General features: G+C 42.8%; 2 protein-coding genes across 3 annotated transcripts in view; one reads left to right on the forward strand and one right to left on the reverse strand.

Moving 5' to 3' along the window:
* Window positions 1-734, reverse strand: part of DHODH (dihydroorotate dehydrogenase (quinone)) — an 8,299-nt gene extending 7,565 nt beyond the window's left edge. For both annotated transcript variants that reach the window (XM_008702395.2, XM_008702394.2), the window contains exon 1: window positions 688-734. In XM_008702395.2, coding sequence (XP_008700617.2) covers window positions 688-708 — 21 coding nt within the window. In that variant the 5' untranslated portion in view covers window positions 709-734. The remainder of the gene's footprint in view (window positions 1-687) is intronic.
* Window positions 735-2,715: 1,981 nt separating this feature from the next.
* Window positions 2,716-13,633, forward strand: part of PKD1L3 (polycystin 1 like 3, transient receptor potential channel interacting) — a 59,327-nt gene continuing 48,409 nt past the window's right edge. Inside the window, 4 exon segments of the mRNA XM_040633093.1 lie at window positions 2,716-3,010; window positions 4,249-4,371; window positions 7,997-8,092; window positions 12,403-12,449. Of these exon segments, the coding sequence (XP_040489027.1) occupies window positions 2,716-3,010; window positions 4,249-4,371; window positions 7,997-8,092; window positions 12,403-12,449 (561 nt within the window).

Genomic DNA, 13,633 nt, shown 5'->3' on the forward strand with positions numbered 1-13,633 from the left:
AGGCGCTCTCAGTGGCAGAGGGTAAAGAGATGCACCCAAGGAAGAGGGAAAGGAGAAAGGCTTGTTGGAAACCGAGGAATGAGGAAAAGCACGGCTTAAAAAGAACTGGGGAGATAGGCAGGAATCTTGGCCAGAATGAAGATTTGAGTTTTACTCCCTACACAAGTTAGTGACGCGATCAGATTTGCCCCTGAGAATCACTCCCAGCTGTTAATATAGAGCAAGTATTTATTGTCTTGCTTCTAGTCTCCAGCGGATCGTAGGAACGCCCCTTAATGTCAATCAACAAGTTATCTCGACGCGGTTACACAAGCCCCCGCCCCAAAATTTCATCTGGAAGTGTTGGGGCCATGTCTTAGTGTAACTGCATTGCACGTTGGATCCTGCACAGGATGTCAGGCAGTCATGTGTTCACTAAACGCCCGTGTGCCAGGCTCAATAAAAGTCTGGCCCACGTGCGTTGGCAAAGACCTGCATCTCCCTAGACTGGAACGTGCCGTTACACGTGTTAATGCACACGCACGAGCACTTGCAGGTGCCTCCACACACGCACAGACGTGTCCAGGGGGCCCACGGCCTCAGAGCGGGATCCCGTGCACACCTCGCCCAGGTTAGCCCTCTATTCTCCTCTAGCCCCGCACCTCGCTCACACTAACCGCAGCCGCACAACCCACTTTCTGAACTCACTTTGAGCTGTCTCCACGCCATGCTCCTTCCGCCACTGAACCCGCCTCTGGCTCATTTCCATTGGAGGAGATGGCGGCGAACCCTCCAATCACCGCCCCAGCAGCTGCCACTTCACCAATCGCCGGGCAAAAGGGTGGGGCGGGCCGCCCCGCGGCGGAAAAGGCCTCGCTCCGCCCCGAGGGTGTGGCTGGACGTCGGCGCGCGCAATCACGGCGGCGACGCCCCTTTCGCCCCAGACTCCGGCTTAGTTGCCGCAGGGTTGCGGGGCGCTGCGGCTGTGCTGGGCACGCTCCCGCTGTGTGGTGCTGCGACGTGGGCGAGAGACAGCGCATATGTGCATCTTCAGTTCTAAGCAGCTCTCTCACCAATATCTTGATCGTTTAAGTTGAACATTTGATATACTTGTGCTCTCGGTAAAGCATGTATTGAGAGTATGCATCAGACGCCGTAAAAAGGTTTGGAATCACCGCACTAAGATACGAATTGACCTCAGAGAAGATTCCATCAGCATCAGGTTTCACTAAAAAATGCCTGAAACGTATGTATGTACGTAAGTATGTGTGTTAATAAAGTGTTGGAAAATGAAGACTTTGTAGCAAAGTCCTGCACCCGAACAATTCCATTGCGGTGAAGACTTGGTGGACTCTATTTAGAGACCTTCCAAATTCAATGGATACTCTTTTATTTTCTGGCATTTCAAGATATTTCAGTTTTCTAGTTTGAGTTCCCACTACTGTCTCCCCAGGTGCCCCCCCCCCCGAGTTATTTCTTTCTCTCTATACTTTCCACTTGTATGACTTACTCATATTGACTCCTGCCAGGATGACCCTTCTCGTCTACCAGTATGGCCCAGTGCTGGAAATAATTTCTTCCTACTCTGAGCCTCCATTGATACATGCTGTACCAGTCCAGTGACACTGTCTTTATTAAACTACAATTGTTGGGTCTTTTTTTTTTCCCTAATTAGACTGTAAACATTTTCAAGGTAGGGCACAGACCATATTCATCTTTTGTTCGATTACTGCAGTGTTTTTTCAAACTGAGGCAGTGTATTCTTGGCATAGACACTTAAGAGAATATTTGATCCTGGTGTCTTTACGTAATGATTTTTAAAAGTAATATGCGCGTCATTTGGGCCATTTGCACAACTAGCTGAACCCTGAAACCTATCAAACTCTTTCAGTGCCCACATTAATTTGTATTTATTATCATATTTTGGTACCAAGAAAGAAAAATGGCTCAAATAAACAGATTCCCTGCAGGTGAAGGACAAATGACATGCTGTGTGAACAAAGGTTTTTCAGCAAGTTAAATAAAGAAAAGTGGTGAGAGAATGGATTTTCCCTGCAGCATGAAGTAGCGTGCGTGCTAAATCAAAACAACCTGTGCGGTCACACGCTAGTACCGTGTTTACCTGTCGGATCGCTATTTAGTGCAGCACGTTTTCATTTCATTGGTCTTCAGCGCTGTTTGCATTTAATTTGTATTCATCCTTTCATCAGATATTTATTTTTTGGGTTTTAGGATTGTGCGAGAGCTTTAGCATATAGTTTATGCCTAGTTTTATGTTTGAAACTCATTTAAAAAACAGAATATGATAATTTAAATACGTCGTGGGGGTCTGTAAGAATGGTTTCCTTTAAAAAAAAAAGCACACACACAATACATTTCTTAATTTTTAGCAATACTGACTTAGCTATTCATCATCTTCTACTCCTTTACGGTGTAGGCTCAGCAAATAAAGAGCTATTCTAAAGCTAAAGGCACAGCCAGTTGTGTAGACACAGGTGGTGGTGTTCTTTAAATGCTCATTGCTTTATTGATTTTTGCTGTTTGTTTTCAGCTCGTAGGGACTCCACCTGGGTTCTTAAAAACAAAAACAGAAAGCCTATTATCTCCTTGACAAACTATCCCCTATTCCTAAAAGAATAATACTAATAAATGTGACAGACCCACCAAGAATATATTTAAAGGACCAGGCAGCTGCTGGGGCCCCCACACTGTTCTTGCTCACAGCTCACAGAGAAAATGTTCTTCAGGCAAAGAATCTGGCTTTGGTTATACATCAGAACAGCTATCATCCTAGGAGGTGAGCTAAATATCCCAGAGCAACATGGTAAAAAGCATTGTTATCAGCTTAACAGGTTTCACTGCAGCTACGAGGAAGCAGAAAATTACTGTCGTGTCTGGGGAGGACACCTTGCTTACACTTGGAACCTGGGGGTCCAGGATCTTCTCTGGGACTTTCTGGAAGAAGGGAGTAAGTGGTGGATTGGGCCACATCTAAAGCACCTGGGAAAACATCAAGAAAGAAAAAACCCAGGTAAGGCTCTGAGATGAGCGTTTACAAAGGTAAAGTCCTTGCTTTTACTCTGGAACAAGAGACAGAAAAAAATTAACATCTTTCCGCTTTTGTACATAGAAAAATCAGTCGCTTTACTTCATTACCACAGTTCCTCTGAAGTATTTATATTGTGGGGCTTCAACCTTTGAATTGTCTCTGTAGCAAAGATGATGAGGTTTTCTCAGAGTTTGTCAAAAGCTAACCATACCTGATATTTCGCTGAAAGTACCGTGTAGAATTCTGAAGTGGGAAACCGTTTATGGCCGCGTTGTTCCTGGCAAGTATCTCTTCATCATTCTTGGCTCCAAGTTTCCTAATTCAGAAACCAGGAGAGAAATTATTTGCCTATTACCTTTCTTACAGAGATCTTTTCAAAATCATGCACCATAATATTGTGGTCTTGGAGGACAGTCCAAGGCACTGTGACATCACCATCATCTTCGTTGACCTCTAGGTAAATTAATATGAAGCCTTGTGATAAAGAACGCATAATATGAAAAAATAATCTGTAATGTGTGGGCGTGATGTGGAGAACAAAGGCAAAAGAAATATAGAGAAAAATTAAATCTCCTTACAACTTCCAGCCACTGACAGTTTCTTGAGACAGGCAGGGTGACCTTCCTGCAGAAGTTTAACTGCCTCAACGTTAATATTTTGCCGGAGGCAAAAGGCAACCTTAGCTTGACAATAGCCCGACCTCCAGGATCCCGTAAGTCTTCCTGAACATCTAAAAATCCCTTTCGAAACTTCCTTTATCTCTTCCCCCCCTAACCCCAAGATATATGTTAGCAGTCATCCTTCAAACATATGGCCCAATGATATCCATCTGAAGGGGCTTGTGACTAAGGTTTACTAGACAGTAGAAAATGACCCCTCAAGGTCCGGGAAACCTTGCTTCCAAATTCCTTAGCGACTTCCACGCCCTAACCCCTTCCCAACTGGAAAGAATGTAATCAGTCCCTCCTCACATTCCCAGGGCAGCTCTTTCTGCCCACAGGTCCTGTCCCAGTGTTTAATAAAACCACCTTTTTTGCACTGAAGATGTCTCAAGAATTCTTTCTTGACCATTCGCTCCTGGGCCCTCCAACAACATCTCACATTGGGGGGATATCCTACATTCCATCTATGAGAAGCTAGCAAAATTCGGTTTTCATATTTACTTTTTAAAAAGGTTGATTTTGGAGTCTGAGGCTCACCTGGGTCTGGTCCTCCTTCAGCAGGTGTCGCAGCCCACCGGCCCCCAAAGCCCCCCGGGTGCACTTACATGTCCAGAAACTCCAACTGGATCTCATCAGAAGCGGACTCGTGCTCCCTGGGGCATTCTTTCATTTGCCAGGCTGGTAAGTGATGAAGCCACACGCCGTCAACGTTGATTTCTAGAAACTGATGCTACGTAAGGACGGCATGTGAGAGTATTGGTTAAGGCGTCTGCTCTGTGAAAAGGAGGTATATGCCAAGTGACATCCAAAGACCGAAGGAGGTAACAGACCAAAGAAAAAGGCTGACAAGTCCCGCTTGACAAGAAATGCTCTATTAAGGGGGAACCACCCAGGAGGAGAATGCTTAAGAATGTGACCTAGTCCTGTCTCGGGGCAGATCAAGGACTTTATGCCCCAAGGTTTACTTAAGGGTGTGGTTAAATGAAAAGAAAAACTGGGGTTGGGGAGATGGGGAGAATGTGCTTAAGAAGGTTTCTTGTCACAGAGTCTGAGTGATAGCGCGTACGGTGCGTGGGGGGTTTTGATGATATTGATTATATAATGATTTTCATGATACTGATTAGAGTGAGAAGCTGTTCATCTGGAATGACTTTCATATACATCCCACACTTCAGAGTTGTGCCTGATGCTGCCTTCATTTCTTGGGTGGAGCATGGGAGAAGGCGTAGCCGTAAACTCCATTTTCCTCTTGTGCACCCCTAACCCATTTGGCACTTGGGCTTCAGAGGGAAGAGTACAAAAGCAAAGGAGGAAAATAGTAATATTGGTGCAGGAAGATGAGAAGGTGAAGGGTGAGGAGGCTGCTGTCGTGTCGGTTTGCTTCCTCGGGAGTAGGCGATGAGAATTGTGTATGTGAAGTTGGGTGTGTGGTTTCTCTTTCAATCTACGTTTTTCATGGTGGTTGTGTCCAGCATTTATTCTTACTTAGTTCAGTGATTTCTCAAGGACCTAACAATGTCGCAGACAGTCCGAGTAAAAATTTTGTTCCACTTTAAAAAATCACAAATATATTCTTTCTTTTTTTTTTTAAGATTTTATTTATTTGACAGAGAGAAACAGCAGGAGAGGGAACACAAGCAGGGGGAGTGGGAGAGGGAGAAGCAGGCTTTCTACTGAGCAGGGAGCCCTATGCGGGGCTCAATCCCAGGACCCTGGGATCATGACCTGAGCCGAAGGCAGATGCTTAACGACTGAGCCACCCAGGCGCCCCACACAAATATATTCTTATTAAAATATGAAGCATCTATGGGTTCTTCATAAAACAGAACATGTTGCAATATTTCTCTATTATAAGAAAAAAAAATCACCTTCCTCAAATACTGGGTATATCAGGGTAGTAAATTTTTGGCTTCCAGCTTCTCATTCTCCACCCTTTCAAGCTCTCCGTGATATGCTTGCCCAATTTTGCTGTGATAGCACTCTGTTGTTGGTGAGGCCAAGGTTGTGAGGCCATTCTCTACATTAATCAAGGGGTCCTGTGTTTCATTGTCACAAATGCGAGTGTGCCACCTTACAATTGTGAACTGTTTTTCATCTTGACCGGAGGTTATTTGGCCCAACTCATCTCCAGGACAGGAAAAGCAACCCTTAATACAGCCTAAATGATGATGATTTTCCGTTCATTTTTCACTCTCCAAGAGTTGAGTTTTTAGACATTTTTGCCTACTCTTGGTTTTGAGTGAAAATGTCTTTCCTAATATTATCACTCATGCACTTGCAAGAGATTACTGCTATGGAATATGGAATGTTCGTGCAGAAGATAATCTTGGGCAAAAAGAATTCTCGGGGCATCTGGCTGAGTCAGTGAGGCATACGACTCTTGATCTTGGGGTTGTGAGTTCGAGCCCCATGTTGGGTGCAGAAAGTACTTACACATAAAATCTTTAAAAATAAATAAATAAGGGGCGCCTGGGTGGCACAGCGCTTAAGCTTCTGCCTTTGGCTCAGGGCGTGATCCCGGCGTTCTGGGATCGAGCCCCACATCAGGCTCCTCCACTGGGAGCCTGCTTCTTCCTCTCCCACTCCCCCTGCTTGTGTTCCCTCTCTTGCTGGCTGTCTCTATCTCTGTCAAATAAATAAATAAAATCTTAAAAAAAAAATAAAAATAAAATTTAAAAAAAATATTTTTAAAAACAACAAAAAATGTTTTTAAAGAGAATTCTAGTCCATTGTCTAAGCCAACTCACCAAATTCTGAACCTGCATTCCCGTAATGAGATGTTTCTGTAGTTGGAGTTCAGGCTGTAAAGTCAGACTTCTCTAAGTTCATGTCTTGATTCTGGGACCTGGCCTTTGTAGCCCCCGGGCAGTCCTTCAAAGGATTGTTATGAGAATTAGTAAGATGATACAAGTAAAGTATTAGAACAGTGCCTGGCAGTTATTACTATTAATATTATAAAATTTCTATTTTTTGTGCCAAGTTCGTTTCTGCTTCTAGATAGCATCACATTCATGTCAAAGGTCATTGGATCTCTTGGAGATTCGATATTGCTACTGACCTTTAAAACTAAAGTTTTGGCACAATGTAATTGCATAGTATTCAGAAATAGCTATTGTTGGGGTGCCTGGCTGAGTCAGAAAAGCATGTGACTCTTGATCTCGGTGTCATGAGTTTGAGCCCCACGTTGGGTGTAGAGATTACTTAAATAAATAAAAAATGTAGGAAGGAAAGAAAGAAAAGGAAAGAAAGGAAGGGAAGGAAGGAAAGAAAAGAATACAAAGAGAGAAAGGAAAGGAAAGGGAAAAAAGAAAAGAAAGAGCGGACTATTGTTATCATAGTGTTTATACATTTTATTGTGAACTGAGGAAATGCCCCTCCGGGGCACCTGGATGGTGCAGTCTCTTAAGCATCTGACTCCTGATTCCAGCTCCGGTCATGATCTCAGGGTTGTGGGATCGAGCCCAGTGTGAAGCTCCACACTGCTGAGCGTGGAGCCTGCTTAATGAAGGTGCTCTCTCTCCCTCTCCCTCTGCCCCTCCTTACCCTGCTCCTGCACAGGTTCTCTCTCTTAAAAAAAAAAACAAAAACAAAAAACCTCTTCCAAAATAACACGTTGGTGGAAGAAGTATTTGTAAATTTGTTCCTTAACATTCAAGAGTGAAGTCTAATGTTTCATATTATGAAGTATTGTTGCCCAAAAATAGAGAAATGCAAATTAAAACTGAGATACCATTTCCCACCTATCAGATGGGCATGAGTCCACAAACTTAACAACATATTCTGTTGGCAAGACTGTAAGGAAGCAGGTACTCTCATAAATTGCTAATGGGAATGCAATAAGATACTGTATCTAAGGAGAGGAATATTTGGCAGTCTAGCAAAATTGCGTTTATATCTACCCTTTGACTCAGCATTCCTGCTGCTGGGAATCTATCCCAATGCTACTTTAAGAAAGAGGGTAATGTGAATATATACGCGTATAAACCTACACACACATATTCATAAACATAATAGAAAAACGAAAGCTAATGAAAATGATTACTTATGGGGGAGGGAGGGAAAAGGCTGGAAAGGACAGAGATAGAACTTAGATCTTTCTGAATGTACCTGGTTTCATAATTTTGTCATTGGAACTCTATAAATGTTTTACATGATTAGAAAAAAAAAACTTTGTTTCCTAAAAATAAGGAAGAACAGGAGAGGAATTGGATCTAGGGAGTGTAGACAATTTTTAGGTTAATTTTGCTCAAGAGCAGGAAGGAACTAGGACAGTAGTTCATGAGGCAATGTGAGTTGTCTTTTCCAGACCAAGATGAAAGACATGGAAATAATTCTAATTTACACTGGAGACCCGAGAAGACAGAAGGAGAAGCCGCAGTTCCAAGAAACAAAAGGACCTCAGGTAATGGGTAGTGAAATCAATTCCTGCCTGAAAGGAGGCCCGTGATTAGTTAATGCTGCAGCGTGTCATCATAACATGTGCGCAGTCAACATTGTTGCGTTCTGTTTTGTCCGATCTTCGCATTGCAGTCTTGGCTCTCATGGTGTAGGTACTTACTTTCTTGATGGGCCTTTGGCCGTCTTCTTTTCACACATGCCCAAATAAAAGACAGGGTTTTCTCCCACAAAATTTTCTATCCAAAGAGTCTTCTTAAAGTCCTTGCAGAGTCGTTCATATTTTGGTGTTCTCTCTCATTTTTTTTTTTTTCAAAAATAAATACTATTTGGGGAAGATGCATTAGCCTGAAATGACCTCGATCAATACCGGTGTTGGATGATTGTAGAGATCACCCGACAACCAGGTGGAAAAGGAGACAGATTTAAATTGCATCTGGTCATTATTCTGAGGGGGTGTGACCTCACAGCTTCAAGTCTTAGATGTCTTTGTCAACAAGCCCTCCAAGGATCCCTTAAAAGAGCAATCTAGAAAGTGCTGTTGTAGAGACGTGAATATCTATCTAAAGAACAAGTGTGAAAATCAGCTTTTCCAAATGCTTTTGTAACTGGGTGCTTGTGAGCTGGGGAAGAAGGATTTCATGATAGCATGAGATGAAAGTAAAGTTGGTGTACTTTCAAAACTGTTAAGTAATTGCAGAAGTCGTTCTGATGATAATTAAGGCACTGAGACTGAGGGTGCATTTGAAAAGTTTCAATAAAGCCACGTCATGAAATGGGAGTTTCCAGACAGCAGGGCTCCTAAGTTAATACGCTACTTTATTTATTTATTTTTAAAGATTTTATTTATTTATTTGACAGAGAGACAGCCAGCGAGAGAGGGAACACAAGCAGGGGGAGTGGGAGAGGAAGAAGCAGGCTCCCAGTGGAGTAGGGAGCCCGATGCGGGGCTCAATCCCAGGACCCTCGGATCATGACCTAAGCCGAAGGCAGACGCTTAACGACTGAGCCACCCAGGTGCCCCTAATACACTACTTTAGATAACACATGATTTTAAACACGCCTTTGAGAGCAAGTTACTGCGTTAAGTACCTAGACATTTGTTCACCTATATCCTTGGAAATGATATAGTTAAGTTTGCCTCAAAATAACTGTCTTTAAATGTCCTCCTTGAGAAAGGAGGACATTGCCTTATGTGGGGAGTGGCCTTATATTTAGGTATGTATGGTCCTTTGAAAAAAATTTTTTTTCAATTTTTAAGTAATATCTACACCCAATGTGGAGCTCAAACTCACAACCCTGAGATCGAGATTGCATGCTCCTCTGACTAAGCCAGCCAGGTGCCCCCCCAGGGTCCTTTGATAATTTTGTGTCACTTTGTTTTACATGTGTTCCTATTAAATTTTGTATAAATGAGTCTAATTATTTGATTCTGAGAATGTTTTTATAGTAGAGTTTATCACATTTAAATGTATTTTAATAACTGATGTCATCTCTTGCCTTGCTCTATGCTTCCTGGTTCTAATGCTTCCTTGCTGCTTTCTTCTGTCCTTTGTTGGAATTTTGCTCTTCGGTGCTCTTGCTTTAATTGTTTGCCTTCACAGAGTTGTTCTTTTTGAAAACACATTCCTGCACCTGTGCTTCTCTAACGGTTGTGCTCAGGAGTGTGACAGTCTCTTCTGAAGCCCCCTTATCTGGTTAAAGGAATATAGCACATGTTAGTTTTTCTTTCCCCGCCCTCCCTCCTAGATTTTGTTAGTATAGTCTGTGGGTTTTATTCAGGTTATTGTTATATTGGTTTTTTTTTAATAGATTTTATTTATTTGAGAGAGTAGGGTGAAGGGCAGAGGGAGAAAAATCTCAAGCAGACGCCATGCTGAGCCTGGAGCCCCACGTGGGGCTCGATCTCACAACTCTTAGATTACGACCTGGGCCAAAACCAAGAGTTGGAGGCTTAACCAACTGAGCCACCCAAGTGCCCCTGTTTTTTTATATAAAACTTGAGAATACTTTTACAAAACTTTTGTCAGAGCCATATTTCCAACAATTTAGAACATATGTCTATTTTAACTAGTTTCACATTTAGCACCAATCATTTTTATGCCATAACTTTACCCTTCTTGAGCTCTTAATTTTGCATCATCTCTATTCCAGTTGGTTTTTTACAAGAAAGATCCGTTGGTGGAAATATTTTAGGAATTCATGGATACTCAAAATGTCTTTCTTGTCCCTTCCCAACAGACCATGTTTTAGCAGGATGTACAGGTTATAAACTAGGGTCAGTTGGAGTAACAGAAGTCAGAATGCAAGCTTGAACCAATGGAAGTTCCTTTCTCTTCCACATCACAGTGTAAGCAAGCAGTCCAGGGCTGATAAGATGGCTCCACAGTTTACGAGACCCAAGCTCTTCCTGCCTTGTTCTGCTGTCATCACCTTGTGACTTGCATCTCATGGTCTATAAAAGCTGTGTTAGCTCCCTGCTTCCACGTTCAACTGGGAAGGGGAGATGGGAAAATGGGAAGCCTGATCCTGTCCTTTAAGGGAACAGCCTGGAAATTGCAGGTTACTTCTCATATCCCATTGGTCAGGATCTGGTCACGTGGCCATACTGCTGCCAGCAAGGAAGGCTGGGAAATGTAGTCCTTACTGGGGCTACCATGGTTCCTTGGAAGGACGACGCATTGGTGGAATAAGCAGTAGTCTCTGCAATACAAGGAATATTATTTCCTTTGTCAGTATTCCCCTCAAATCTCTGCAGACACCGTTCCCTTGCTTTTTGGCATTTAATGCTATCGTGGAAAAGAATATAGACTTTTTTTTATTTTTAAACAGGTAGCCTTTTTTCCCCTATCAGATTATAAAATTTTTTAATCTTTGTAATATGGAAATTTTCTTAGCAGGTATCCGGGTCACTTTTTACTGATTTTGCCTAGAATGTGATGTTACATATACACGTTTTTCTTAGTTCATGAAAATTCTATTTTCTTTTACCTATTTAACACTTATATTTCATTAGTTCTAGTTTTGTCCGTAAGAAATACCAATTATCCAGGGCGCCTGGGTGGCACCCTCTGCCCCTCCCCGCCCCCATTGCACATGGGCTGTCTCTCTAAAAAAAAAAGAGAGAGAAAAAAGAAAGACATGGCTAATCAGAAGAACATCTCAGAACTCTTTCCTCCCCCAGCAGTAGTGGTTAGAATGATTCTGCTGCTAATTATACATATCAGTCCTATCAACAGCAGAGGGACTGTTACAATAAGAGAAAGAGGGCAGCACAGGCTTTCTATAGCCAGATAAACTGTAAGGGGTCTAGAGCACGTGCCTTGAAAGAGGTCAGCCTAAGTTAATAGCAAATAGCCATGTTAATACACTGATAGTACCTTCAGATCATAGTTTTCTTGCTGGAATATGTGGAAAGGGGATGAAAGCAATAACCGTGATCTGGTAAAATGTTGTCAATGATCATTTTCTAAAAATATCAGATTACAGGGGCGCCTGGGTGGCTCAGTCTGTTAAGCATCCAGCTCTTGGTTTCAGCTCAGGTTATGATTTTGGGCTTCTGGGATTGAGCTCAGTGAGGAGTCAGCTTCCCCTCTCCCGCTGTCCCTCCCTCTACTCACACACTCTTTGTGTGCGTGTGTCTCTCTCTCAAATAAATGAATAAATCTAAAAAAAAAAAAAAAAAAGCACCTGGGGTGGCTCAGTTGGTTAGGCATCTGCCTTCCACTCAGGTCATGATCTCAGGGTCCTGGGATCGAGCCCCGAGTCCGGCTCCCTGGTCAGCGGGGAGTCAGCTTTTCCCTCGCCCTCTGCTCCCCACCTCCACTCTTGCTCTCTCTCTGGTGCTCGCTGTACTCTCTCTTTCAAATTAATGAATAAAAAAATCTTAAAAAAGAAAAGATTCTTTAAAAGTATCAGATTATGGCCATACCACCCTGAACACACCCAATCTCATCTCAAAGTATCAGAAATGTGCTCTGATTTATTAATGGGGAACTCTTCCTTTTGGTAAAATTATGAGGCAGGTATTTCCACAGTAATATTTATGTACTGGCAACTTTACGAATGATCTGATTTAAATATTTTTATACTGAGGGCCTTTGAAGAGTAAGCAGAGATTAGACCTTAGTGCTTTGTGACACTTCAGCTCTGAAACCCTGGCTTGTCTGCAGAATTATTATCAGTGGGAAATGATCGCTTTGGTTTCCTGTATGCAATGATTCACATTGTTTGTTGCCAAGAATAAGACATCCCAAATAGAAATATTTCTGTCCTAGACTTTACTTGAACTTAATCAGCTTTCCTCTTCTCTGGCAGCTGCTCATCCTGCATCCGCCTGTCACCACCCTGCTCGCGCCAGCCCGGTGAGCACATCCCTGGGAAGCACACATCGGGGATAAGTAATCTGTCATTCCTGGTGGGTCCCGCCAGAACACCACTCTGGCTCACTGAGTGCCCCGGGTATAGTGTTCTCATAATTAAAGGAAAGTGCTTAAATGCAGGAAAGAACGAGGTTGAATGGATGCTTTACTAACGACATTTTTAAAGCCTACTCTGGCTTTCATGCTGTTACAATGATCATTTGTTGGTTGTTTCTTCCCTGCGTCATCCCAGAAAGGACTTGTGAGATCTTTTTTTTTTTTTTTTTTAAGATTTTATTTATTTATGTGACAGAGAGACAGCCAGCGAGAGAGGGAACACAGCAGGGGGAGTGGGAGAGGAAGAAGCAGGCTCCCAGCGGAGGAGCCTGATGTGGGGCTCGATCCCGGTACACCAGGATCACGCCCTGAGCCAAAGGCAGACGCTTTAACGACTGCGCTACCCAGGCGCCCCAGGACTTGTGAGATCTTACAAAAGTATGTGCAATACAATCAAATTTAAATTTCTTTTAAAAAGGGGGGGAAAATGGGCACCTGGAAAAATTGGTGAGTCATCTGCCTTCAGCTCAGGTTATGATCCCAGGGTCCTGGGATCAAGCCCTGCGTCAGGCTCCCAGTTCATCGGGGAGTCTCCTTCTCCCTCTGCCTGCTGTTCTCCCTGCTTGTGCTCTCTCTCTCTGACAAATAAATAAATAAAATCTTTTTCAAAATAAATCAATAAAAAATAAGAAAAAAGGAAAAAATATCTGAGTGAAAGGAAAGCAAAAGTAGAAATTGCATAATCTATAAAATTTCACATTCAAGAAATTTCTCAGCCTTCTCACCTTTGTGTCCTACATAGAAACCTTTCAGTGGATGTCTAAAGATAGATTTACATTTACTTGACCCACTGCAAAAAATAGGTGTTTCTATTGTATGAAAGAACAAGGATGAGGTCAAAATCCCTTAAGTCAGTATTTTCCAAGGGATGTTCTACGGAATAGTAACCAATATTGCTTAAAATGTTTCCAGAAGGAAAAAAAACAAAGGTCTTTGACTGTAGGACTTCTCAGAGCCTTTCATATGGCCAAACCTAACCACTTCCCAGCAGCCCCACCAGTATCACACCGTAGTCTAAGCCACCATCCTCTCCCAGCCGAACTCTGCATGTGCTGCCTCCTCATCTCTCC

Source organism: Ursus maritimus, unplaced genomic scaffold (assembly GCF_017311325.1).
Source record: "Ursus maritimus isolate PB19 unplaced genomic scaffold, ASM1731132v1 scaffold_19, whole genome shotgun sequence".
Classification (NCBI taxonomy): Eukaryota; Metazoa; Chordata; class Mammalia; order Carnivora; family Ursidae; genus Ursus; species Ursus maritimus.